This window comes from Mixophyes fleayi, chromosome 9 (genome assembly GCF_038048845.1).
Source record: "Mixophyes fleayi isolate aMixFle1 chromosome 9, aMixFle1.hap1, whole genome shotgun sequence".
Classification (NCBI taxonomy): domain Eukaryota; kingdom Metazoa; phylum Chordata; class Amphibia; order Anura; family Limnodynastidae; genus Mixophyes; species Mixophyes fleayi.
The window spans coordinates 119,098,314-119,126,199 of NC_134410.1; the positions used below are offsets into that span (position 1 = coordinate 119,098,314).

At 41.0% G+C, this 27,886-nt stretch overlaps 1 protein-coding gene across 6 annotated transcripts in view; it reads left to right on the plus strand.

The window, feature by feature from the left end:
• Positions 1 to 27,886, plus strand: part of NTNG2 (netrin G2) — a 74,089-nt gene that overhangs the window by 9,996 nt on the left and 36,207 nt on the right. For all 6 annotated transcript variants that reach the window (XM_075185276.1, XM_075185278.1, XM_075185279.1 and 3 more), the window contains exons 2-3: positions 2,266 to 3,216; positions 20,405 to 21,048. In XM_075185276.1, the coding sequence (XP_075041377.1) occupies positions 3,004 to 3,216; positions 20,405 to 21,048 (857 nt within the window). In that variant the 5' untranslated portion in view covers positions 2,266 to 3,003. The remainder of the gene's footprint in view (positions 1 to 2,265; positions 3,217 to 20,404; positions 21,049 to 27,886) is intronic.

Genomic DNA, 27,886 nt, shown 5'->3' on the forward strand with positions numbered 1-27,886 from the left:
AGCCGCACAGTTTTGCCATTGTACAAGTAACACTTGTAGATGAGAAGTCTCTCTTACATTAATTGGGAACTGCATGAGACAAGACTGCATAGATGAGATGGGGGACAAAACCCCTCTTTGTAATTATCTTGCAGAGGCAATATTAGGAGCTGGGGGCTTGTGTTTGGGTGGTGAAGATGGAGGAGTGCTGCTCGGTGCAATCTCGATAACATTCGGATCTACCGTACGAAAGATAGATTTTTGCCTGTTTTCAGTCATTTGTCTCAATCAAGCGGCCTTCATCTTTGGGAGGGGGTGAAAGAGACCTTAACATGGATATATGAATGTTATAAGACAGATCAATGTGTGCATGCTATTCCCACCGCTCTCCGGCTGCAGAGTCTAATATTTGTTTTTGATCTTCTTGTATATAACTGACGTGACTCTTTCAACATGAACATGCTTGGCCGCTGTTTAATAATATTCTTCTGACACCCCCAGTTTTCTTAAGGGGGCAGTGCGTTCCTGCCTATCTGTGGTACTGTCCACAATACTGCTTTATAAAGGATAATAAGCATCATCGTATTCGTATTTCTTACCACTTTCTTATTTAATGAAATGTTATAAATTCCTAGCTAATGTCTGTTAAATACTGAGCCCCTTAATTGTGTTGACATCCGTAAAGAGATATTTCTCTTGTTAGATATACAAGTTTGCAAGACCAATCCAAAAAAGAAATAATCCTAGTTGCCCCAGATTTCAAGAGGCAATCCCCGGATATATGACTAGGTAAAAGGACCGTTTCAAGAGATGAGTACGCTGATTAAGTAGGAGATAGTGACTTGTCCACTCTTGCGGCTGTGTTAGTCGGGACAGGCTGACATGTAACAGGTGAAGTTGTGATAAGGCGAGTTTGAATGGAGACCAGCAAGGAGCCACAGACTGAAGGCTATATAGTGGAAGGAGCAGGTTCCTCCAGCAGCACAGAGTATATCAGGAGATGAGTGATGTGTTAGTGAGGACAGGGCTGCATGTGACAGGGGCAGTGACATGATGTGAGGAGGGGAATGGAGACGACCAAGGAACCACAGACTGAGAGTTATATTGTGGAAGGAGCAGGATCCTCTAACAGCACATAGGAGCATTGTAGCTCTTCTGATGCAAGAAGAACTTCATGGATAACCCCTGAATCCACCCTACAAAACATGTTGTTTAGAGGAACATTATTCCATTGAGAGATATATTGCATCATGTCTGAGTGCGGCTCAGTGATGTCGCTGGTTCCTAGTGAATACATTGGCTGCACGAATATTGGTTCAGCCTGCAAAATGACTGCCACAATTGTGTCTGTATATTATTTCTTATTGTTCAGTTTATTTGCTCCACTGCATATAAACCATTACCACCCAACTGTCCCATTGCCCGATAACCGTCACCTTTTCTCTTGACTCCCAGGAAGTTGGGAGAATATAAGCAGGGATATGGCCGTGGTGAGATGGTGCATACGGGAATTGAAATCTTTTGGGGGGGAGGGGCAACATAGCACCTCTGACCACTCCCCTTTTTGTGTGCACTGAAGTCGTCCCGATTACCTCCAGGAATGTGATTAGTAAAGACACGTATAATCACCTGCTGTGTTAATTATGGTGCAGTACTTAAGTAATACATTTCAGATCCACTTAGATTTAGTATGTTTTGTTTGTTTGCCTATGCTTGTAACTAAATCAGTTTTTAATATACTAATATGATATATATGGAATTTAAAATTACATTTTTAATTCACTTCAGTTATGGCCTAAATTGCTTTCTGTTGTAAAATATTTAAAAGCTGTTAATAAATACCATCCAATTCCTCTGGAACAAATGTGTCTTTTATATTAGTTTTATGGATTTTAATTGCAATATCTCCCACTAACACTTTGGTGGTTTGTTTAGCGTGTAATGTATGTTTACCAATTAAATACTTTCTGTATAGTATTTTTTTAATGTGTGTGTGTGTGTGTGTGTGTGTGTGTGTGTGTGTGTTACTAGGGTTTTCGAACATACCGTGGAGGTAGTAAGAGGCCCCCGATGGAACATGTATATGTCCATCTGACACACGTAATATTTTTTTCTCTCTGTATCATAAAATAAATACAATCCTTCTGAAAGGAAAAAGATGTCTAGATGAAAAGACAAAGCATCTGTTGTGTGGATGTGGTTGGCAGATAGAGTGGATGAAATTTGAGTTCCAAAGCATGTTTTGTTTTTTTGTTTTTAAAAAACTTGTCCATTATATTCTTGCAGGCACCGTTGGTTGACAACATTTCACAGTTCTACAAGACGATGCTCGTTATGAATAAACAGACAGTTGAACAAGAAGAGACCAACACTTTTTGACTCTGTGATAGAACTTATTTCTCAAGGTTAAGTTCGGAACCTGGATGTGACCTCACCGGTTTTGGATTTTGTAAACCGACCTCTTTGCTAGTTCTCACCGTAAAAGGGTTTGGACCTTTTGATTTGACCTGATGTCCTGGATCTTATGGTTCTAACCTCACAAGTCTTGGACCTGATAATTCTCATTACAGAAGTCTGAGACCAGAAAGCTTTTGGAGAGGACAATCTGGTAAATGCTTATCGTCTTGGAAAAAAATGAGACAATGTCTATTCCAGAAAGCTGTGCAGAGTAAACTTGATGAATGTTCCCACCCTGATCTACGTTTGAGAGTGGACTTCTAAGTATTGCTTTCTTGCTGTATCCAACAGTGGATGTTTCAATGCAGAGACAATGGGACCTGGAAAGTTGGGAAATATCTAAGCAACGCAAGGACCTTCTTGTAGAGGTGATGGATGAGTTCCTCATGTCTTTGAATATACCAAACATGATCCTTTAGTGTGGAGAGTCCAGCCGTGTCGTTATACCCGTCAATGAGGTGTTTCCATGCTGATCCTGACAGTAGCAGCTAAGCCCCCTGAAGTTTCCCCTCTACGTCTCCTAGGCATCTCCACTCCTGGAGATCACCACTGCCGGTTCCAGCCACCATGCTGCGGTTGGCCGTCTTCCTCATACAGTGCCTGCCTCTGGCATTGGGACACTATGACATCTGTAAGTCCTGGGTGACGTCCGATGATGGCCCCTCCTGGGAATTTTACGCCTGCCAACCAAAGCCCATGGTCATGAAAGAGTACGCCATAATTAAAGTGGACCCCCCTGGAATTACCTGCGGGGATCCTGCAGAATATTTCTGCACACATGTGAGTACCTGCTGAGTATAACTGGTTTGGCCTAATGTTGCATAACTCCATCAAAATAGGGGCAGTTAAATTAAATATTTAATATTGTATTTCATGTACATTGTGTTGTAGACACATAAAATGCAAATAAGCTAAAATGTAAAAAAAAAGACTTATGTGCCATTGTGAAGTACCAACCAAGGGAGGCAGTGCACCTACACACAATGAAGCAGCTACTTTGCAGGGCTTAACCAATACTCATGTGAATTCAGGCTACCAATGAATGTGTATTGGATATTGTTGCAGTCTATATGCAAGTAGTGCTTCGGTGATGTCATTGGTTCCTAGTAAATTGCCAGGCTGCATTCTCATGAATATTTTAATTTATTCAGCCCACTGAATTGGTTGGCACACTTTATACTTAGATTATTTAATTATTTTCTCTTGTCATGATCTTGAGTTTTTTTGGTATATTGGGGTAATACCATTTTATAGCCTGCAGGTGTTAGCTGTTTACATCTATGGAGAGGATTTTACCAATGATAAAGTCCTTTTTATAGACTGCAATTGCAACAGCGACATGGAGAAATCCTAAAAGGTTATAACACTGCCTGAAAGTAAATATTTCCAAACAGAAAATGGAATATGCTGTTTGTTTTATGATTGCTGCACATGTTTCAATTCTGCTGCTTACTTACCGCCAGAGATTTAACCGCTTAAAATCTAGGCTAAATAAGCCCCACCTTCAAAACAGAGAAACCCAGCCAAACCCCACCCTGATGTGTCCAACCATGCCCATTTTTGGTCAAGGTCACAGCCACTTGGCAGATGAGCGCTGGCTCTTTTGGGGTCTGCAAATTGGACAGTGCTGTCAAATTTATTGTGGCCTGAGAACAGAGCAACAAGATCACAATTTAATTGCACACAATTGCCAAATTGGATGAGATGCAGTCATAAGGCACTTAGGCCAAGTGGTTGGATTGCCAGTGCAGTCGGCACCAGTGGCGGATCTAGAGTAACACTCTGTACCTTTTAAATTGCTGCCGAGAAAGACGATTAAAATGAAGTAGGGGGCGGGGCCAACTGGGACCAGCCAGAGTGAAGAAGGGGCGTGGCTATGCCTAATCACCACACCCCAAGAAAAAGTCTAGGTCCGCCAGTGGTCTGCAGAGGACCACGCACATGGACTAACAACAGCACAGCCCATCCACCGCTCGCCTAAAACCCACTTTAATACTGCACAAACCTGTCACTGGTACGCGCTGCGTTGAAGGGGCATCACTCTGGGCAGAGAAGGGGAAGTGATACTGTGCATCTCTTTCTACACACAAATTAAATCCAGAAATTACATCCAGCAGAATAAGCATAGGCAAACCATGGGGGGGTGGGGGTTTCCTACTGCCTGAAAACCCCTTCCAAGCCTGGGGCACTGTATAATTGAGGTGGCTGGACCCTGCCCCTGCTTCACACGGCTCTGCTTGAAAAGAGAAAGCTGCGCGCACCTAACAGTAGTGCATGCAGCATTGCCCATGTATATTATGGGGATAGGGAGAGTTGGAGAGCAGCCAAGCACGGTCTAAAATTATAGCTACGCCCCCATGCATGCTGGTCACGCCCACTGGCGGCGTGGTGTGGAAACCCCCCTCTACAAATCCTGCGTTTGCCCCTGATTGAGACACTGTTCAAGTGATCAGGATTAAAGAAGTAGGAATATTTTTAGTGATAAAAACTTTTTTTTACAGTTTTGCCCCTTCAAATAATTCAACTGGATCCCACCTTTTAAAATCGTTTGTAAAAAAAACTTGTTCCTTTGCTTCCTCCAAGAATTCTGCCACCATAAACATTCCGCAATTATCCTCCGTATCCAGTATTCCTCTTCAATAATATGTCATTCAAATGAGCTGATCTTTATTTTCCATGATGAAATATTGATGTGTTAGCTGCAAGGTCCTGTCTCAGAAGTCTCTCCCCCATCCCGCACAAGCTTTTAAACATCACAACACTTTTCCTACTTTGTAGGCATTTCTACCTCTTTCAATCAATAATGCACTTAGGACCGATGGTAGTTTATGAGCACAAGAGCAGGACCTGGGGCCATGTCTCCGGAAAAGACAAAGACCATGTCCCAATTATTTTCCTTATTTATTTATTTTTTATCCTATGTTCTTTGCTTATAAGTGTTATCATGGCATGCCTATGAAAGGGTGAAAAGCCCTCTGCAAGGGGAAACCTAGACCTCTTACTTTTTACTAGTACCACTGCAAGATATTTTTTGGTATTGACATTCTCAGGTTGGAGATAACAGAACAAAATCATTAAACATGCTTTATTCTTTGAATAAAGCATTTTTATTGTGTACAATTTTTTAAAAAAAAATTATAATAAATTTAGCTATTATACTGTATTTCTTTTTTTTTTTTTTAACCTAAAATCTGGGCCCTGAGTTCCACTGCCCATGTGCCAGCCAGCAGGGTGGCTAATGCATGCAAAGTGGCAAGTCAACTCTAACCAATCCGAGCATGTATCGCCACGGGAGCTGAATATCGCTCAGCTGCCTCTGCAATATTTTAATTTGATACATGACGACAATAAGCAATTTTATTTTATTTTTAAAAATCCAGCTTATTCCACTTATCGCTTTCAGCAATAAATAAATCCCATAATAGAGTCTGTGTGGTGTCTGCTAGAATTGTCGTAACTAATTCAAGTGGAACTAAACAAGTAAAATGCAAACCCTTATCTTAAGGTTGCACGTAAGAGGCGTTTATGGATTCATACAATTCTAGAGCTACATTAAGGGCTACGTTTAAACATGGAACATGATAATTCTCTATGCACAGAGCACAGCTGAACAGTGTAGTATCTAAGGGCAGTGATATGATGACATAAGTGCCTGAGCACATAAGGAAGCCAGAAAAATAAAGTGGTGTATTTAGTAAATGTTGCAGTAGGGAATGTGCAAACATATACAATAAAGATGTACCAAGGTGCAATGTACCTTTAAATTATTTAGACCCATGTAAAAATGATCAGCTTGCATTGCGATGAATGCATAGAATACATATGATACACGCATGTTTATCATACCCTGAGCAGGTCTATAAGCCGCAGTGTCTAGTAACCTGGCAATGGGCGTATGGGACGTATTTCATTTTGACCTGGTAGCCATAAGTGGTACTGCAGTAGCCGTTACATCTCTCATGCCAATAAGTGTGTTTGGATTTTGTATGTTTTTTGTTTTGTTTTTTGTAATTTTTATTTTTTTGTTGTTTTTTGGAGTTGGGTTTGATTTTTTTTTTATTTATTTTTTTTATTTTTTTTACATTTTTGGTGGGGGATTTCTCACACAAAAACTTTCGCACCAATGGCATTATAGTATTCATTTTAGATAGCAAGAATCAATCACCACTTATAAAGGATATAACTGTATCTCCTAACTAACTTCTTGTGTAGGCACAGTGGGCATCCTCTAGTTTTGCAGTACATCAGAGTGTTTAATAAGGTATACAAAAAGGAAAGCCACAGGACGTACACTGTATCATATATTATACATTGCCTCGTTATCTGTGAGCATCAATAGCTTACTGAGTTAATAGACACCATATCATAGACAACAAAGAATAATGTAAATAAAGGACTTTAACAAATAAAGTTTTCCTATTTTTGAACATTAAAAAAATAAGAATAGACCAACTGGGCACTCACGTAGTACAAATTATGTGCTGTAATTTACAGCAACCAATCATATGTCAGCTTTTATAAATCTTTAGTAATTCTACTAATGAAAGGGATCATCTGATTTGTTGCTATGGATTATACCATATTGTGAAGATAGTGGGTTAATGTTGAGCTCTTTCACCATACCAGCTGTTTTTTTGCCTGTAGACAGGCTTATATAGCAGGCTGACAAAACACCTAATGGGTAATAAATCACTTAGACAAACAGTTGGAAAAAGCAAAACAGTGCTTTATTGTACAACATACCCACCACAGAATACAGTTTTTTTAAGGAACAAGTATCAGGGGGTTCACTGCAATAAGAGCCTATTACACAACCTTAACATAAAGAAGCATATAGTCACAGTTCTCCTGGAGCCAGAATCCAGAAACTATGCTACACGATTCACTCCTCTACCAGCAAGGTAGGGACCAAGTCCTTTATCTTCCTGCTTTTGTTAGGTGCTCAACGTGACAGTAGTTGGGGAACAGGCCCTTCCCCATCCTTGTGTTGTTACAACTTCAGTCTTGTCGCATTTCCTTTGTTGCGTCTGTGTCTTGATTATATTGTCATTTGTCTCCTGATATTGGCCCCTGCTTACCAATTTCAGCTTGGCCCTTTGTCTGCCCGCTCCTGACTTCTGACCCTGGTCTGTCTGACTATTCTCTTGTTGTGATTATCATCATCATCAATGATTTATATAGCGCTACTAATTCGGCAGCGCTGTACAGAGAACTTGCTCACATTAGTCCGTGCCCAATTGGAACTTACAGTTTAAATTCCTTAACACACAGATAGACAGACAGAAACACAGACTAGGGTAAATTTTTGATAGCAGCCAATTAACCGACCACACAAGCACGGGGAGAACATACAAACTCCACACAGATAAGGCCATGGTCGGGAATCAAACGCATGACCCCAGTGCTGTGAGGCAGAAATGCTAATTACTGAGCCACCGTGCTATTTCCTTTGGTTATTATATCTCCCAGAGTCATAATTAGATATTTCTGGCTCCCACAGCAAAATGTGGTAAGGTCCACCATGTAATGCCAAAGGATGATAATTAGGAGAGGCAAGTCTCTTCAGCTGTTGCCCCCCTTAGTATCTGCACCCTCTGCTATTAGGTTAATTATACTTTTGATACCTCCCTTTGTGATGTCCAAGAGTCATAATATTCCAAACTATACCTGTCCTGTCCATTAATGGTATCTGCTGGCTGGAGGGGTTTTCCCTCGGTTACTGAGAAGTGATACCCCGCTGATCATCATTGCAGCTACAACACGTTTGTTCATGTGTTCCAAATGTAAAACAATCAAATATAGCCTTTCATATAAATGTTTATATATGAATACAAAACGTCAGACAACATTTACCCTGACGTGAAACTTTCTTTGAATCTAAAAAAAAATAAAATGATAGAATTTGAAGGAAAGATTCTGTGTAATTTTGGGGGGACACGTGGGTCATCTGTAACTGTAGCATAAATGAGCAGTTTCCATGATTTGTCGTAGAGCGATGTTTGTCTTAGTTTATAACCGATGTACCCGCTGCCTTATAAAGTGCGGCCTGTTAATAAGTTGACGTTCCATTGCAGCTCTGCACAAGCATCAAAGTAGTTAATGCATAAAAAGGTTTCACCTTCTCATCACCCCCCCCCCCCGAGCCCCCACATTCGCTTGCCCTCCTGATCTGGCTCCCCTCCCAGCAGATGGATACAGAACCCATCAGCTGATGCTTGGATTACAGATGGTGGGATTGGGGGGGGGGGGGGGAGTTGTGACCTGCAAGCTCATCTAGCACTCAGCCCAAACACAGATAGATTATCCTCTTATCCCTAGTATAGCAAACACAGAGCGATTAACCCCCGAGATGCCAATCACTCTCATTCCTAGGCCTACTTAGACATGGACAAAAGGAACATATCTGGAAGCTCTTGGTTATTAAATATAAAATAAAATCAGATTATCATTTTTTTTCAATGCTAATTTTACCACTAGGGGCGCCGTTACCTAAGTTAAGCTTACTCATGGAAAACTTTCACCCTACTGTTCACCCTGCTTCTTCAACGCTGGAGAAACAGGAGAGCTGGGTCGTAGGAAAGGAACCATGAGTACACGGTCTGATTCGGAAGCCAAGTCCAGATATTTACATAAACAAGCAATTTTTATGCAATCAACCTAGGCAAAGCAGGCACTCAGAGTTTGTTCGTACTTGTCCACTTTTTGAACCTCCCAGTAGAACTTGGAGGGGAGGACCAAGGGACCAGTGCGGGGGGAGCGATGTTCATGTCCATTGTGCAGCAGGGGCGGGGCCATGGTGAATTGATTTGCAATTAATAGCCCCACCCACTTCGGGGGGGAAAAAATGAATCAGGATCTGGGAGGGTGTCCTGCTGGTGTCACTAAAATTCGGGGGCAAGTATGATTTTGTTAAACTTGTACAATACATAAGACTTGCAGTACATAGACTTGCATGTGGTGGGATTAAAATAAAAAAAACATAAAATTATTTCAAGCGTTTAAATACGTCAAAATACAGAATGGCGATCAAAGCTGTCAGCCATGACCTCCACAATTCATCTTTTTTTTTTTTTTGTTCTGTTTTTTTATCCATCTTTATATTTTTTAGACTGATTCAACTTTCTTTTTGAATTTATCATAGATTATTTATAAATAGCCAGGAAGCAGCGCACAATAATTTCACATGGGTACTGACCAGTATATTTTAAATTGCCAAAATACAGACATGATCGGTTGTATGGTCCAGCCGTTTGGTGTTTAAATTTGGCCATGCATTTGTGTGGGAAATAATAAGATATCTTTACAGGGGGTAGATTTACTAAACTTTCTAAAAAGGAAAAGTGGAGGTGTAACCCATAGCAACCAAACAGATTTTAAATATTCTATAGAATTTGCAAGATAAATGATAGCTAGAATCTGATTGGTTGCTATTGGCAATACCTCCACTTTTCCTTTTTAGACTTTTTAGTAAATCTAGCCCAGGGGCTTTTAGGAGGATAAATTATTAAGAGTCTGCCTTCATTCAAATTACAGATATGGCAAAAAGTGAAACATATTTGGACAACCTGATGTGTTTCTGGAGCTTCCCTGTCATAGGTACATCTGATAATATACAAAGCAATCTAATTAAATAGGAAGACAATCCAAAAACATTATCGATCATTCACACCAGATTAAGGCACATATACCTGTTGCAAACATTGGCCACCAAAAAGGTCAGATCTTGTTGTTCAATGGTTGGGGCCCAATTAATGTGGTTGACCCATCACCATTGAATTTTCTGGCATTACCAGCCAAAAATTGGATTCCAATCCAATATTCATTTGGTTCCCTGGTCGTTTGGACATGTGTAATGACGTCTGGAAAATATTATTGAAAATAGCCAAACTGTCTTTGTGTGTGGACCAGGGGTATGCAATTTTTGGTGATGGTGTTAAACAAGAAAAACCCAACTGCCAACATTGTTTACTTGATGGTTGACAGTTTGTATACATTTAAGGTGCCCACACAGACTGCAATTTGTAGCATGTGCGGGACCAGAAAGTCCATCTGAACGTCTCACCTGGCATCTATCAGATGTCCGTCAGGACAGTCGGTAAATGTGATTGGACGATGACAGCACCAGCAGCATCGCTAGGCCACGCTAATGGTACCTAGTCATTTTAGTTCACTGTAAAACAAGACTCTAAAATAATTCAACATTTTTAAAGTGTAAATTAAATTGCTAATACGCAGCTTTGAAATTAGTAAAAAAAAAATCCTTGTACGGTCAGTTTCTACATCCACCGGTCATTTTAGTATCGGTGACGCTCTGTTTAGCCAATGACGAATAGAATATTGGAGTTTTAAAGGGGAGAAGAAATGTGGTGCTTATTTTAACACTGATTATTTGTTGACTATTTTCCTCTGTAAGGGCTGACAATAAATAGCAGTGAGACTGTCGTGGAGCGAGCGTTGGAGCGGTTGCGTTCATTAGTCTGGGTTTTGCGCTCACTGCCAGGTCCCTGTGCTTACTAAGGTCCCTGAGTTTGTTGTGGCTCGGAGTGTCCTTATACGCAGGATTAGTGATAAAATTGTAATAACCGTGTAAGAGGATCACAAATCCCCCGTGGCCTTATTAAAGAGCTCCATCTTCTTTAAGTACCAAATTCAGCAGCAGTGTTGTCCCAGTACACAGCTGTCTGAACAGCAGAGAGAGAGAGAGATCTCGTCTACCAATCGTAGACCACACTGCTACATAAATCACTGGATGGATGTTACAATACTTCAAGGGCAATTGTCATGAAATTGAACAACTTACACCAGATTTATTACAACAAAGTCTGCGTCAAACACAAGATTTTGACGGGAGAAATTCCAAAGTTGCCTTTTGCTAAATTATTAATTCTATGTATATACAACTACGGTATACAATATTAATAGCCAGCATTATAGATGCACCCCTACAAATCACACTGGTCTGCAAAAAGGTGTGCTTGTGCAGGAGTAAATATGGCAATGAAAAGTGTGATCTAGGGAGAGGATTGTGTGCTCTTACTTATTTGGTCATTTAATTTAACAAAAGGATGATCATAAGACAAAAATTCCTTGCTGTAATATCCTATGCTCACTGTCTATCAAACTTAAATACTGTTCGAGAGACTCCCGAATTTCGGGGATTTTTTTTGTGATTCATTATTATTTTATTATATTATTAGTTAACGGTTTCTAATATATAACAAACTGTTCCTAAAACCTTTAAAAGTTAAAGTTCTGCTGCCTGGCTGACAATGTCTGTAATGAATTAGGAACGGAGGGGTAAGGTGGGTCTTGTACCCCCACAGATGCTTCCATCTTGGCCTGAAAATTCCCTAGAAGCACCAGCGCAAATGTAAGCTTATCACATCACAATGCAACGTTTGTGCTACGCTTCTTTACAATACATTACATTATTTACTTTTGTGGTTCATTAAATACCTCTTGTGCTTGCCTCAGGCTGTGTGTTTGAGCAGAGAGAACAGGTGATAAAGGAACAAGATCGATCCTATAGAGATGGGGGATCATTAATCCCTTTAAAAAGGGTGTCCATTGAGACTTTTGGGAGCCAAAAGAAATGTTTGTCCAAGGAAATCTACAGTATTTAACAGACTGGGAGATCCTGAAATTTGGGTAGTTCTCCCTGAAGTCCGGGAGAGCAGGCCATTCTACCCAATCCCGACCACTTCCTAATGAAGGCGGCAGGATGGCGGCCTCGAAGATGCGGTTAGCTGTGAATTTAAGGCCTTTTTGGTCCAGCCCTAAGGTTGCAATGAGGCAATTGTAGCACCTTGCCCCCTTCCTCAGCTCTTGACCTCCCCTGTAGGATCTCCTGGAGACTAGAGTTACAAAGTTGGCACGTATGCAGTGACTGCGACTCCGTGTGCAAGCTATTGTTCTCTGTTTTCAGTTATTTTAGTCTCATCAAAGTTGACTGCAGTGTCCTTCAATAGTCCTTCAGGAAGTCTGGTGTGTGTAGCAGTAACATCTTCCTCCAGGAATCACAGCTTTCTCAAATATCTAAGTCTTTTATAAGATCACTGACCTATTTTATATATTAGTGAAAGTTCTTTTTCTGTTTTTTATTATTTTAAGGGTCCTCTAAGTCCCCCTCCTGGGTCACTTTAAACAGCAAGAAATACAGCATTTATGCTAAAAATGTCCCATATATTCATATTACTTTGTTTTACTGAAGGACAGTTTCATATGATGATATTTTCATTTTTAATAAGCAGTTTGTCCTTACTGCTCATTTTTATTGTGTTGTGTATATACTGTAATCCTGCACAGTTCCTGTCATATAGAATATTGACAATACAGTAATTTACTAAGTAATCTCAGCTTGACTAATACATTTTATGATCGCCATCAAGGGGTTTCAATGGGTACTGCAACACTTTTGCTCTCTGTGGGACATAATGAACATTAAATCTATTTATACAAGAAATAATTACTTACATTTATGGTTCCATAATGTTTAGAGAGGCGAAACTAATTGTAGATTTGATATTCCTGTGGATACCTTCATAATTTGTGATTTAATTTTATATTTAGTTTATACATCACCTTCTGCAGAATTACTACATAGGTAAAATGATGGGCTACAATTCGGGATCCCCGTTGGCTGGTGTCACCCTGGTGAAAGGGTAAGATGACTGACCTTGCAGACCAGTATCCTATGGATTGTGCGTGATGGGTCTAGAATCCAACAGAATGCAGGAATCGATAAACCCACAAAGAGAGAGAGAGAGTGAGCACATTAAGGAGCCAGATTTAGAAACTCTCCGAAACAAGGGCCCATTTCCGTCATGTGAATAATTTATCTCAGCTCAGAGTTTTCTTACCAGTAGGCAGGAAATAGCTTCTTCGCAGAGAAGGCTTTTTTTTCCCCCCCTTCTGCCTGTCCCTTTATTTTTTGCTTACTGAGCAGACGAAAAGTGGCTGTGTAAGAGCTTTTAACCCCTCTAAGGCCAGAGGAGTCTGTGCAGCTTGCAAGCACTGCTCTAGACCGGCCAGTGCAAGGCACATGTCAACAACTCTCCCTTCTCAGGATATCATCCTTGGGCACTGTCATCGCCTGAGGTCTGGAATGCTGCCGCTGGCATTGGGAAATTTAAGGGCAACAAAACCTACAAGACAAGTTGATTCTGTAAGAAAGGGCTTCTTGTAACAGTCACAATCATGCGTGCAAAACATTCCCATGAATGTGAGATGTTTGTCATAGGGACGTTTCGCTGTGCGGCTGGAGTGAGTCTATTGTCAGCTGCTTTAGACTTGGAGAGGCTGTCTGTAGTGTCTTTCAGTAGATATAAAGAAATAATAATGTATCCTGCACAGTGTTTTCTCAAAAATCCCCAGCATTGTATGCACATTGACAGAGTAATTTTACTTCTATTTCCTATGACAGCAAAAATAACTCTACCAAGGTGATGTACAGCAGTGATGAGCAACAGGCGGCCCCTCTGAGCATCCAACTGGGGCCCCCCCGAGCATTCAGCTGTGGCCCCCAACTCCTTCCTGCTGTATTGCCAGTTTTGTTTGTTATAGTTTGCAACACTTGTTTAAGATGCCTGTTGATATGTTATTACAGATAGGTCTGTCTTTGTTTGATTAAATGTATTGTTTTAACTAATTGCAGAGATTAGGAAAAAGTGCGTCCCCTGAAGTGTATCAGTTTGCCCAATCGCTGATCTATAGGATGAGTTGGGGTATGTTAAATGGAATATTAGGGTTTAGTATTGTTTATCAGTGTGTAAGTGAGAGAGCGTCCGGGAACCATTGCTTGTTGCATGGCATGTATAGGAGGAATTAGTGCAGGAATTGAAGCCTATATTGTACAAAAGTTTTAGTTCTGTGCATAGGGACAATAGTGTAGACTGGGGGTAGCAGGGATATATGTGGGTGCCAGTGGTGTGTATTAAGTGGGTTAGAGTGGGAAGTTTATATTGTATTTCTACTGTTATGTTGTGTGTGAATGAGTATTTGTGTAATTACTGGAGGCCATAGCTTAATGTGCTGGTTATTTTGTGTATGTTGAGACATTGGTGTAGGAAGTGGGATACACACTGTAATGTATGGGAGTTTAATGCTGTGTGTCGTTTAGTTGGAATATACTGTAACATATGGCTCAGGGTGATTAAACACGGCAGCGCTGTACACTATTTATCTCTTCTTTTTCTCTTTTTAATCCATAACTGGCCGGTTCTTCTGTTTTAACGTTATGTCTCTTCTGTGTATCTAATGTTCCAATTCTGGTATAAATATAGAACGGGACTTTCAGATTAGAAAGGAAGAAAAACCTGCAACAGAGGATGAACCTGTGATAAATTTGGTGCGCTGTCAGTACACCTGTTTTGCAGCTGTGGAATATGCAGACCAAGTCATCTATATTTGCAACAGAAAGTGCAAACTGCAACATTCTTCATGAAACACCCAGTGCAGAGTAATCAAAGGAGAACTAAACACACACACAAAAAAAAAAATGAATGTAGCTTATTTTGCAATCTTTTACTTTGTCGAAAATTAGCATTTTTCATTTTTACTTCCCTGAGAATCGCTCACGGTAGCAGCGAGAAACTGAAAAAAAAAAGAGGGTACGGAAAATGATTCCATTCAAACTAAGGCTGGAATTCAATTGGAAGCGATGCGCCATGGAGTGCCTCCGGAACAGTACGTGAAGGCACCCTGTGGAAATGTATCTCCGCTTATATTACCTCGCACCCATACAGATGTGCAGGAAAATGAGCGGGATTCGCTTACAACAAAATCCCCCCCCCCAAAAAAAAAAATATGTTTAGTTTTGGGTAGAATTAAGTAAAATAAAGTACAAAAACATTTTTCTATGTTATGACAAAATCCCGTTTCAGAGGGTCCCTAAATGTCTGTAATGGCCCAGCGCAGGAGATCCTCCATTCTGCCTGGCATGGCCATTTTCAAACTACTTGTGCTGTTGTCAGAGCCACTCCCCCTTCAAGCTTCCCATTCACAAGAATAGGAATAACATCGACAACAATGCTGCCTGTTCGTATTAGAAAAGTGATAACAGGAGAGAAGATCTTCACGTTACGAACATCAGAGTACCCACCAAATGGGAATACCGCCAGAGAGCAAGTGAGAGTTTCTAGTGTAACCTGTCTTACTTAAAGCTGCTCTACCAGATATTACATACATTTTATAATGTTGGTGATTCCCTTAGCAGGAGCCCCAGGGGTTTTCCCACAGTCTCGACTGAGACCCAGGGATGCTCCAGAGGGGATGGGTATACTGGAAGACCATTTAGGAACTACAGTCAAGAGATCGCGGATTCTGATTGGCCCTCCTACTCACACCTCCCTTTCCGCGAAGCCCCAGGAGAAATGACTGCGCAAAGCAGCCTCCTTAGCTCCTGGTAGCTAACTCTCAGAAATCTGAGAGTTAGTAAAATGTATATACCAGCAGTGCAGTAGCAATAGCAGCTTTAACACCACACAACATTATATATTATAGTATTGAACTAATTTTCACCAGGTAATGCAGGTTGTATCTTTATACTGAATAAAACCATTTTCCATGATAACTTGACCACTAGGGGGCAGTATTCCATTGAAATGTATGGTGCGGCTTCCAATATGATTTGGTGTTAATAGGAGCTGCATATCAGTTTATATTCACAAATGTATACAGAAAGATAAGGTTTTGTATCTCATATGAATTGTGTATTGCTGAACACATGAAGACGTTCGAACCTGGATTTGTAGTTTCACTGTGAATAAGTAAATGTGTCAGGTGCGGTCCTTTGAGCACCACAAAATGGCTGTGGTAAATGCTGCAAATTAGGCACAGATTCCACCTATGATGTCACTGGTTTCTATTTCATTGATAATCTGTATTATAAAGAATATTATTTGCAGTCTCTAAACAGGCTGCCTCCACGTTCTATAGGTGTCTGTATACTATCATTTCTAATTGCAATTATTAGTGCTGAAAGGTTGATTCTACCAGCAACTGAAAATTCCGATTTTGAGTGGAATTTGGAAGGTTAAACAAAAATCCAAATTCTCACCTTCCGATCCCACGCACAGCCTATATGATCCGGCAGGAGTGAGGAGAGTTTCTCTAGAATGCATCAGACATCCAAAGCTCTCTTAGCTCGTGGTGAGGTACGCTCTTCTCAGAACTGGCATCGCCAACATGTCTTGGACAGGTGCATGGAAATCCTGATTTGTTCAGTTTTGGATGGAACCATCCTGTAGTGAATTATCTGAAGTTAAAAGGAAAACACATATATGGGTATGTACAGAAATGGGATTCACAGGGGGCTAGTTTGCCATTTTTTTCACTGGTACTGACAAAACCCTAGTCTCCACAGTAGTTGGATGAATCCAGGACATGCCCCGATTATATACCACCAGAAAACACCCAATGCATACTGAGATTTCTGATCTCAATTGCTGAGAATAGTTGGACACAAATATGCAGATGGATCACATTGAGTGATCCATCTGTGTTTTAAATCATGACACAGCAATGTCATCTCAAGGTCAAAAAATAAGTCCACACACCAGTTTGGTTAGAAAAAGGCTCCAACTATAGTTTTAAAAAAAAGTCTTATTTATTTAAACCTTGCCATTGCTAACATCAACGCAAATAACATTTTCCAATACATAACGGTAACAGTAAAGATATATTACAACCCACTTGTGAACTGCTGAATAAGTGTAAGGTGTATTTATAATTATGGTGCAAATCCTCCTGTTCACTGAGACCATATTAGACAACATTCCCAATTGGAACTTTGACCACACTCCACCCAAAGTTTGTCTTGATCTGCCCAACCCACACCTTGATCCGCCAGAACCACACTCTGACAATTCCTGCCATGACCTGACTAGCCAACTGTTGTGAAACACAATGGCAATTAGGGGGAGGGCAGGAAGCTAACAGGAACCTAAAACTGAGCCCAATGTCTACTACCTCTCCACCAATATACTTGAACATACGGGCTACTCCAAGACCTGTCTTTCACTGCTGCTTTCTGATTAAACAGCGATGCGGCATAAGTTGGTGCTATATAAAGGGATAATATTAATTCCACGATCACTGTAGCATTTTGTTCCTCACTGTGTCTTCAGCGTCTAGTAATAAAATATAGGGTTGACTTGAGGTGTCTTGCCAGCCAGTAACAGTAGGCACTAGTACATTTGGTGACTCATTAGCTGATCATCTGTTATTTTGAATATATGAATTGAATGTTGCCTTAAAGGGACATTTTCCTAGAACAATAATTAGCCTGAAAACATTTTTTGCAGAGCTTTTCTTGATTAATAAACGGTTACTCCTGCGTATGAGTGAAATTTTTTTTCATCAAGTCAGTTCAATCAGCATGATGGCTGCTCCCATTGACGTTCAAGGCATACGGACAGCATTTTATAAGCTTTCCCATATGATTTATCTAATTTAGTACAAAATAAAGGTGTATAAACATTTGTACAGAATGGCTTTCTGAACATTCCGCAGTTGCCTGCTACAAACAGCAGTTCAATATCCCACTGGAAACACCAACATTGTTTTTGTTATCATTTCAGATAAGACCTCCTTCTTGTGTATAAGTGCTATACTCACACTGCCTCGCCTCTATTTGCAACCCCCTTCCCTACTAGAGACAGTATTACTTTTTTACATACTTGCCAACTTTATCTAACTCCCGTAGATTCAGGAGGGGAGGTGAAATGGTAAGGATACGGGAGGATGGAGTACTGTCCATTAAGAATTCCTAGAAATTCAGCAGTCTCCTGGACATTCCAGCAGTGTTTTTAAAGGAGAGGAGGATGGCTAGGAAAAAGAGAGGGGGGAAAAAAACAATGGAACCGCCGAGGACCACTCATAGCAGCCAGCTCCCACAGAAAGGTTATTATAAAAAGATAAAACATAAAAGATTGTGTTTTCACATTTACATTCCTGCACACACACAAATAAAACAAACAACTAATATAAATTAGAGTCCCTTTAATATACGAATGTTAGATAATGTGAGAGCACATGCTGATGGCATATAGGGTACATTTCCCCTTTAAGTAAATGCAAATATGATTTTAATTTCTTTCTGCTCATTATCACTTGGTATTCAAGACTCACTGCACATCATCTCGTAATCATTATATGGAATTTCTTGTTCATCCTTTGAAAAATCCTTTGCTTGCTTCCTTTGGGTATCCTAGCAAACATAGTGTAGCGTACATATGATCTTTATTTAATTACCGGGGGATACTTTCTACTAAGTAGTATGAAGAATAATTCCTACCCATGGATTAGTTTGCTTGATGCGTTTTTCGGAAATCTATACAAATCAGAGAGTGCTGTGGGGTTTTTGAAGAAGACAATATGGGAAGGATGTCTCCTGGCAAGGATTTATTTTAGTCTTTACGATGGAGGTGCCAATAAAGTTGTTCAAATTTTAGATATTGCCCTGGAAATGTGTAGTCTTTGTAAAAGTTGGATGTGCTCTAGATGTGAACGTTACCATTTCCAAATATATATATAAATATAAGGGAATTCTTTTTTTTTTTTTTGCCTTTTTAGCACGCATGTTGGTATTTACCATTTTTTCCTTAGTTTGTACCATAGGCTACTTTTAATGGTGTAGTATTCTGTACAGTGTCATGGGCTACCATGGCAACCACAGTCACATGATGTAATGAGTAGCAAGTCTTTGGAACGTCCCTCTGTCTGCAAAGTTTAAGGCAAAATCCTAACGCTCCTCCTCCCCCTCTGCCTTTGCATGATGTGCTGAGAGCTGTGAACCTGTGTCTGTCAGCCATGCTTTTGCAACCTCAAGAACGATTTTGAAAAGGAGAGAATTTGCAGAAGGATAGTTAACTAAACATTATCTGATGCATTTGTAGAAGGATAGATTAAAAAAAAAAATCCGATACATGCTTAAATGGTACTTAACTTGCTACTTATAGGAAAAAAAATAACCATTCTTTGTGGGACTGCTGTTTTAAATGATAAATATGCAATAAAAACTTTAAGATTCCCATTGAAAAGAAATAGCTAAAATGCAATTATCTACACGGCAGAACTTAACACACAGTATTTTAAATCACATGGCAGTGAATTTCCTTTCTAATGCCAACTCTACACGCTGTGTTTTATATTGTAATTACAGGATATCGAGTGAATTCAGATCAAGCCAGCAAATTAGAACAAATGGACACGTTATCAATTTTGATAGCACTCTGCTCCTATAATTTCTACTGGTTTCAACTAAAATACGAGCTGATCCCGTATAAAAATCTCATATGTATTCTGATAAACTCCTGAAACCTTTACATAATGTATTTTTTAATCATTAGCAGTTCTTTTTTTAATAAAGTCATTTGCATTTTGAGCTTGGCATATGTCTACCATGGTGCAAGTGTAGGATTCTCGAGGAGGAATTTCACCATAAGAGGTACAGTCAAATATATACATTAAATGGTAATGATCACAGACAAACAGGATTGCATGTTTGATATGTAATATATACTTGATAATATACAGTTAATGCCCAATCCACAAAACGACTATATGGTAAATATGAATTCTACTCTAGTGTAATCTACAAACTACCCTGTAGAACAAATTTATATATTGACTGGGAGGTCTTTGTATCGCCACCTGCTGGCAATAAGTGGTATTGCATAAAAAAAGATGACTGCCACAATCCTTAGTACTTCCTCCAGTTGAAAATTAATCAGCTCTGAAGTTACTCTTCACTCTGTGGTTCTGCATTGTCTGCTTAAGACAATAGGAAACTTTGTTTATTTATTTATTTTTTATATCTTTCAGTATGAAACACCCATCACTTTTACAAATATGAGTAGACATCTGGTAGTGAACACAAATATTCTCAAATAGAACATCGTTGAAACAGGATATAGAGTAATTAAGAAGTCTGAATATCATCACATTTTCTTTGTCTTCTTTCCACCAGGAGAACCCATACCTCTGCAGCGATGAATGTGATGCCTCCGCTCCCGACCTGGCCCACCCACCCAGTCTCATGGTTGACAAAGACGAGGAAGATCTAGCCACCTACTGGCAAAGCGTCACGTGGAAACGATACCCAGAGCCGCTGGTGGCTAACATCACATTGTCTTGGAACAAGACTGTAGAGCTAACCGATGACATTGTGGTGACGTTTGAATACGGACGTCCCACCGCCATGATGTTGGAGAAATCACTGGACTATGGGAGGACTTGGCATCCATACCAATACTATGCCGATGACTGCATTGAAGCATTTGGCATGACCCCCAAGAAGGTGTTGAACCTTATAGCGAGTAACGTCAGCCGTGTGCTGTGCACAGAGGACTACTCTCGCTGGGCGGGCTCCAAGAAGGAGAAGAACGTGCGCTTTGAGGTTCGAGAACGTTTTGCCATCTTTGCTGGTCCAGACCTTAGAAAGATGGAGAACTTGTACACACGGATGGAGAGTGCCAAAGGTTTGAAGGACTTCTTCACTCTCACCGACTTGCGGCTTCGGCTCCTGCGCCCAGCGCTGGGTGGGACTTATGTTCAGAGAGATAATTTGAGAAAGTATTTCTACGCCATCTCCAACATAGAGGTGACCGCAAGGTGAGTGATTTCTACCATCCATAGACACAATCCACCAGTTTTGATCTATTGCAGACTTTTAGGAGGTTATTGTGTTCTACGTAAAGGCATAAGGTTGTACAAATTAGGTTATTAGAAACGCACCTTATGTTATTAAAATGAAATCATATCCAAACTCACTTGGCCAACCCATGTCAATGGCAAATTTGTCCTATGAGCCAGTAGTTTTAAACATTAGTTTTAAGGTCACCAGGTCCATCTTGACCTTGACCAATTTCAGATACTATTGTCTACGAGAGATCTGGTTTTACTTTATACGCACACTAACAGAGTATTCTTGTATTCTTGGGGTTCATCAGTCTGGTGCCTTCTCACAAAGTATTCACATTGCTTTCTTTAGGTAGCGTCATAGGAGAAACTACCCTAGATATAGAGCAGGCTAGAGATCCACTGATACCCGTGCTACAATAAAATCTGTGCAAACCTTTGATCAATGTGGCTGCCAATCTAGTTTGGGCAGCGTGGCCTGACCATGTGGCTGGCAATGGTACCTGTGCCCTGCAGCTTGTGCCACATGGCTGGCAGTGGTGTATGCACAAAGTGGCCTAGAAATGTGGTTAGCATTGGTATCTGTGAAATGTGATGGCCAATGAGGTCTGTGCAGTGGGATCGGAGTTTGTTCGGTGTGGATGGTAATGACGTTGGTGCGTCATTGTGGGGCTGTCGATTAAGAGTAACAACAATGACATGAATATACTACAGTTTGAACACAAAGATACACAAGGGTAGACGCTTGTTTGAAAATGGGGATAAACCCCTCACTGCTTAGACATACTGTTATATATATATATATATATATATATATATATATATATACATTAATAGGAAGACAGTTGCATGAAGAAACGGACACCAATGTATACATACACAACAGGTCCAGTGCTAGCAATATAGTTACATAGTGGAATTGTTCTGATGTCAGCGTAACCCACGTGGTGCCGTGTCACGAACCCCTAATTAAGTACAAACTGCTGAGTGAGGAATATCTCTACATGTGCCCAAAGGAGAGACCTGTGCTCTGAATCCCATCTGCCGGTCATCAGCACTGCACACTTCCTCCAGGGGATTCCTGAACAGACCATGGGATCCTCTATGGTTGCATCAGCGTGATACAAATACTACTGTGGCTATGTCTACTTAATGGCTCATATATATATATATATATATATATATATATATATATATATATATATATATATATATTATTGTGGCACATTTTCTAGTGAAACACACACGAACAACTCCTTGCTTTTTACTTTGTTTTAATGTCAGGATGGTAAAGTATTTGATAAAGTAAAGATCCCATACACTTTCTTGTCACCCTAAACACTAAATAAACAGAGACCAGCTCTCTAGACACTAGCCAGCTTTTCCAGCATAGGTCACCCTGAACATTGAAACAAACACTGCCACCATCCCATTAAAAGGGAGTTCTCATCAGCTGCTTCTGTTTGATTACTCTTACTGCAGACAGGCCCCTGTAGCTGTGGGAAAAGGTACTTTCAAACCATGTAAGTTAAATCAGACTCTATACTATTATTTTGTCACACATATGTCCTCCACCTATTTATCTTTAAACTAGGTGCACTGCTGCACAAATGTTACTCTGCTTGCGTCCTTACTCTGCAGATTTCCAGCTAAATGCAATATATAACAATAGAACTCATTTTTGTGCCATTTCTCTTTTTTGTGTACAAATGCTGGCACACTGTCATGACACATGCCCATGAAACACACCTAAAACATAGACCCACAAAACCAGGCTTGACGGCTTATACAAGTAGCTGGATACCAAAGTTATGCGATCCTACTTTCGGTGTCCCAGGCTCAGGTCATAAATATCCATCTCCCCATTGAGTGGAAAAATAAAAAGAGCTGATGTAACGTAGGATAAATAGAGAAATGTCAGCATGCAGCTAAATTAGAGCAGGGTTATTGTTAGCACTCCAATCAATAGCGGACGAAAGCTTAACGCAACGCTGAGACGGCTAACATCTGAGAACACCCCGGGGGGGTGAGCGTTTACATCACAACCAAAGGGGGCAACTACACCCTTGTACTGCTGGAGAGATTGCCAGGGTTATATTGTGTCACATAAGATTTATAGGGGAATTAGCCCTTTTTAATATTGAACAGTACGTTCGTTATTATTTGTATCTTATGAGCTGCAATCTGACATTATCACTTTATTTTTTGGGCAAAAAAAAAAGTTATAGAGTAATTAGTATTTTAGGTTATCTTATACCAGATTTTATCAACTATAGCTTATAAGTAGTAGGCCAAAATTTTAAGGCTCTCCTTAACCAAGCTCAAATGAATTCATCTATTTTTTCTTATCCAGAAATCTACCCTTTGCCCACAGAGGAAAAGTTTAAAAACATGAGGCCTTGGTGGTTTTTGCGGTCCACAGTTGAGAATTTTTTACTTAAACGCAGAGAGAGAGAGAGGGGCTGTCTGCTCTTTTCACAGTCTGCCAGCTGCTTATTGAGTCCGTCAGTTTTTTCTTGTCAATATGTGTCCTGTACATATTGATCCCATGAGTAACTGGAGTCAGACACATACTATAACCAGGAAAGTCTACACAGAGAGTGGTGTAGGCAGAGAGAGAGAGAGAGAGAGAGCGAGAGAGAAGGGTGGGGGGGGAGAGAGAGACAGAACGAAAGAGAGAAGAGGGGGGAGGGAGAGGCAAAACAATAGAGAGAAGAGGGGGGGAGAGAGTGGCAAAACGAAAGAGAGGTGGAGGGAGAGGCAGAACGAAAGAGAGAGGAAGGGGGGACAGAACGAAAGAGAGAGGAAGGGGGGGACAGAACGAAAGAGAGAGGAAGGGGGGGAGAGAGGCAGAACGAAAGAGAGAGGAAGGCGGAGGAGAGGCAGAATGAAAGAGAGAGGAGGGGGTAGAGAGAGAACGAAAGAGAGAGGAGGGGGGAGAGAGAGGCAGAACAAAAGAGAGGAGGGTGAGACAGAGAGAGACAGAACGAAAGAGAGAGGAAGGGGGGCAGAATGAAAGAGAGGAGGGGGGGTGAGGCAGAACGAAAGAGAGAGAAGGATTGAGAGAGAGGCAGAACGAAAGAGAGAGGAGGGGGGGAGAGAGAGGAGGGGGGTAGAGAGAACAAAAGAGAGAGGAGGGGGAGAGAGAGGCAGAACAAAAGAGAGGAGGGGTAGAGAGAGACAGAACGAAAGAGAGAGGAAGGGGGGGCAGAATGAAAGAGAGGAGGGGGGGAGAGAGGCAGAACGAAAGAGAGAGGGGGGGAGAGGCAGAACAAATGAGAGAGGAGGGGGAGAGAGAGGCAGAATGAAAGAGAGAGGAGGGGGGAGAGAGAGGCAGAACGAAAGAGAGAGGAGGGAGATGCAGAACAAAAGAGAGATGAGGGGGAAGCGAACGAAAGAGAGGGGGAGAGAGAAGAGGGGGGGAGACGAAACATGAGAGAGAGAAGAGGGGGGAGAGAGAAAAGGGGGAGAGAGAGAAGAGGGGGAGAGAGAGACGGAACAAGAGAGAGACAGAGACGGAACATAAGCGAGAGGGAAGAGGGGGAGAGAGAGGAATAGAGACGGGGTGAAAAAGACACAGAGAGGAAGAGAGAAAGGGGGGAGCAAGTAAGAGGAGAGAGAAAGAAGGAAAGACAGGGAGAGAAAAAGAAAGAGACGGGAGGTGAAAGGGCAAGAAAGAGGTAGATAGTGGAATGCAGAGGAAGGAAGAAAAAGTGAGATGAGAGGTGAGAGGGAGGAGAATAGAGGGCGGGGGGAGAGAGAGGGAGAAGAAGAGAGAGGAGTTTGAGATGATGAGAAAGAGGTAGATAGGGGAAGACAGAGTGAGATGACCGGTAAAAGGGAATGTCGGAAAGAGAAAGGTAGAGAGAGAGAATTGAGTGGGTAAAGAGAGAATCTGGATTTAAGATACTTGTGGACGGAGATGATTAAGTAGAGTTTCTTGCAATAATCCAATAAATGATTCTCCATTTGAAGATCTCCTGTCTGCTTGGGAATACTTTTGCAGGTTTGTAGTTTCGCCAATCTTCATTTCTTCTCTCCACTTTGAATCTGTAAAGCGTTCTGCAAAATGCCAAACTTGTGCTACACAATGTGAAACGATCTGAAACCGAGAACATGTTCCAGCTGATCATTTCTTGAGGCCCCAATAGGGATCCTTTTTAAATCTGGTTACAAATGGATTTCATTTACCAGAATTATTTCTGGATAAAACTTTAAGGCGGAGATTTACTAACTTGGGATCTGTTCAAACAGCAGGTTTTCTGGTGCTTTGATGTGCAGTTTGTAATCCAAGCGATTTACCAAACCGACTTCATGGTTTTTATCCATGGGGGGTATACAGACTGCCTTTGTATTAAGCGTCTGTTTCATACTTACCAACTCTCCCGGAAAGCCCGGGAGACTCCCGAAATTCGGGTCAGTCTCCCGGACTCCCGGGAGAGCTGGCATTTCTCCCGCATCCCAAAATTAACTTGCTAAAATGACGCGATTCAACGGGAATCGCGACATTTCGGCCCCGGCCCCCTTCGAAAAACCGGCATTTTACTAGGGGGGCGGGGCCAAAATGACGCGATTCGATGCGTCCCGCCCTCTAGCCACGCCCCTCTCCCGGACGTCGCCTACTGGAAGTAGGCAAGTATGGTCTGTTTGCCAAACTGTGCCGCAAACCGTCATTTTTTTTTTTAGACAAAAATCCGTGATTCACACAATTGTGCCCCCTTATGAGAGAGGAAATAATTAATATGGCAGCATTAATAGATCAATTTTTATTTCCAATATAATTTGATTGTTGTGGCCCTAATAAAGACATCCCTGAAATCTTCTTTTCTTGATCCGACTTAATCCATATTGGGAAAAAACAAACCCAGATGGACAAAACAGGCCGCTTACGAGAAGAGAGAAAAATACACAGCGCTGTGCATTCCATTGCTACCTTTTAAAAAGTTAAATGGGTTTCTAACTAGGGCAGAAGTAACATACATATAAAACTTAAGAAACCAGTCCATTTAGGCAAATGTGTTTATTAAAAAATATGAACAAATAATAATCTAAAAATATCACACAATAAAAACAGTCTATATAGGAAATTCGATACAGTCATTAATACTCAGTAATTATTCAAACTGCAATAGATATATTGTCAGTGACTTTATCAATATAATTTAAAGCAAAGTTCCGTACTGATTTTCATATGTAATCCCTGTGTGTGTGATATTGGATCTGATTCAGCAGTGTTCCGACTTACTGATGTAATCCGTTTAACGTAGCGGGTTCCGATATTAAGACCTTCGGACACTTGTGTTAGCAGCTGATATGGGCTTGACTCTGTTCCAGATAGAAGCTACGAGGAGAACCTTAACTGAAGTGAGTTCATCTCCGGTGAGCCCACCTACTTAATAGCCTGGCAGCCAATCAGTAGTGGTCTCTTATCCATGATTGGCTGAGCAATATAAGAGGGCTCTCCTGATTCTATAAGTTCTACAAGTGCCAGCATGCCTTGGCAGCCATGGATGTGCTGGTACTTATAGTTATACAAGTGCTAGAATACGCAATCAGGTTTTTGGCTGCCAGGGCTTGCTGGGAGCAGTAGTGCCACATAAAAAAATGCTATTTTCTGATATTAAGTTTTTATTACACCATCAACCCAAAGTCAGGGGTGTTGTGAGAAGCCCCAGCAAGGAGTTGCTTTTTCTAAGGGAGGGGGGGGGGGGGGGCAAATATTTTTTTTGTGAAGCCAGTTCCCCCAGGTTGGGGAGGGGGTGTCACATTATGTCAGGAGGACCCAACGACCAATAATCACGAAAGTGCAATGTGTCAATTCACTAGAAACTAGTGAGATTACTGAGGTATGAGGCACCACATGCCTCATGCCGCATTGCTATCACTAGCCCCTAGTGAATTTATAGGCTGAAAAATGTTGTAGCACACTAAATGGCTTTTTTTTCACTTATGCCTGTATGTTTAACTATTCATCCAACAGTCCAGAGGGACTGTGATGTAAGGCAGCCTGAAGGGGTGTGGCCTCCAAACAGGGGGTGTGGCCTTACCCGATAGGGGCATAACTTAGTGGATGTAGGTGTGGTCTGGGTCTGTTTTGTCCCAAATTTCTAAGCAGGAATGTTTGCAGATATGTATTTAATTAAAGATTGGTAGAAAAAGAAAGTGAAACTAAATTCTACTTTTCAAATGTAGTACAATCTGATGAAAAATGTTTAAAATATTCTCCGTAACCTGAATGTTCCCCAATGTACCACTAATAGGAGGAAACGAAGCTGAAACTCATTTGTTCATATGTAGCATTACAACAAAATCAATAGCTTCCTTTGTTTCATAATTACCCTCGTTCTGCCTCCTCCCTCCAGTCTCAGTGGAACCATTTGTCTCCTGACTGAATATTAGTAAGATCACACACTCTCTCCGCTCCGTCCCACTTACTCTGTCACCGACAGCTCTAATAGGGTCTAATTAAAGTTAATCAGGCATGGAGTGATATTCCAATGCAGTCACTTAAGCACAATCTGGTTCCAGAGAAGTGAATCAATTCTGGAGTAATTACTGTGAATCGTCTAAAGAGAGATGGGACCGTGTCATTAGAATCACACCACGGGGAATACTTACCTTCATCCCAATCACAGAAACGGCATTTAAACATTCATTGTAAAACTGCAGAGAAGTACAGAGCTTCTCTATCTATCATCACTCTGGGTGAGTACAGGGCCCAGGCTGGTCCTTTCCTACAGTGTGGGAGAGAGTTTAACTAGATAGAGTTATCTGACCTAATATAGGATCTAATCTTCATCACTCCTAAAAA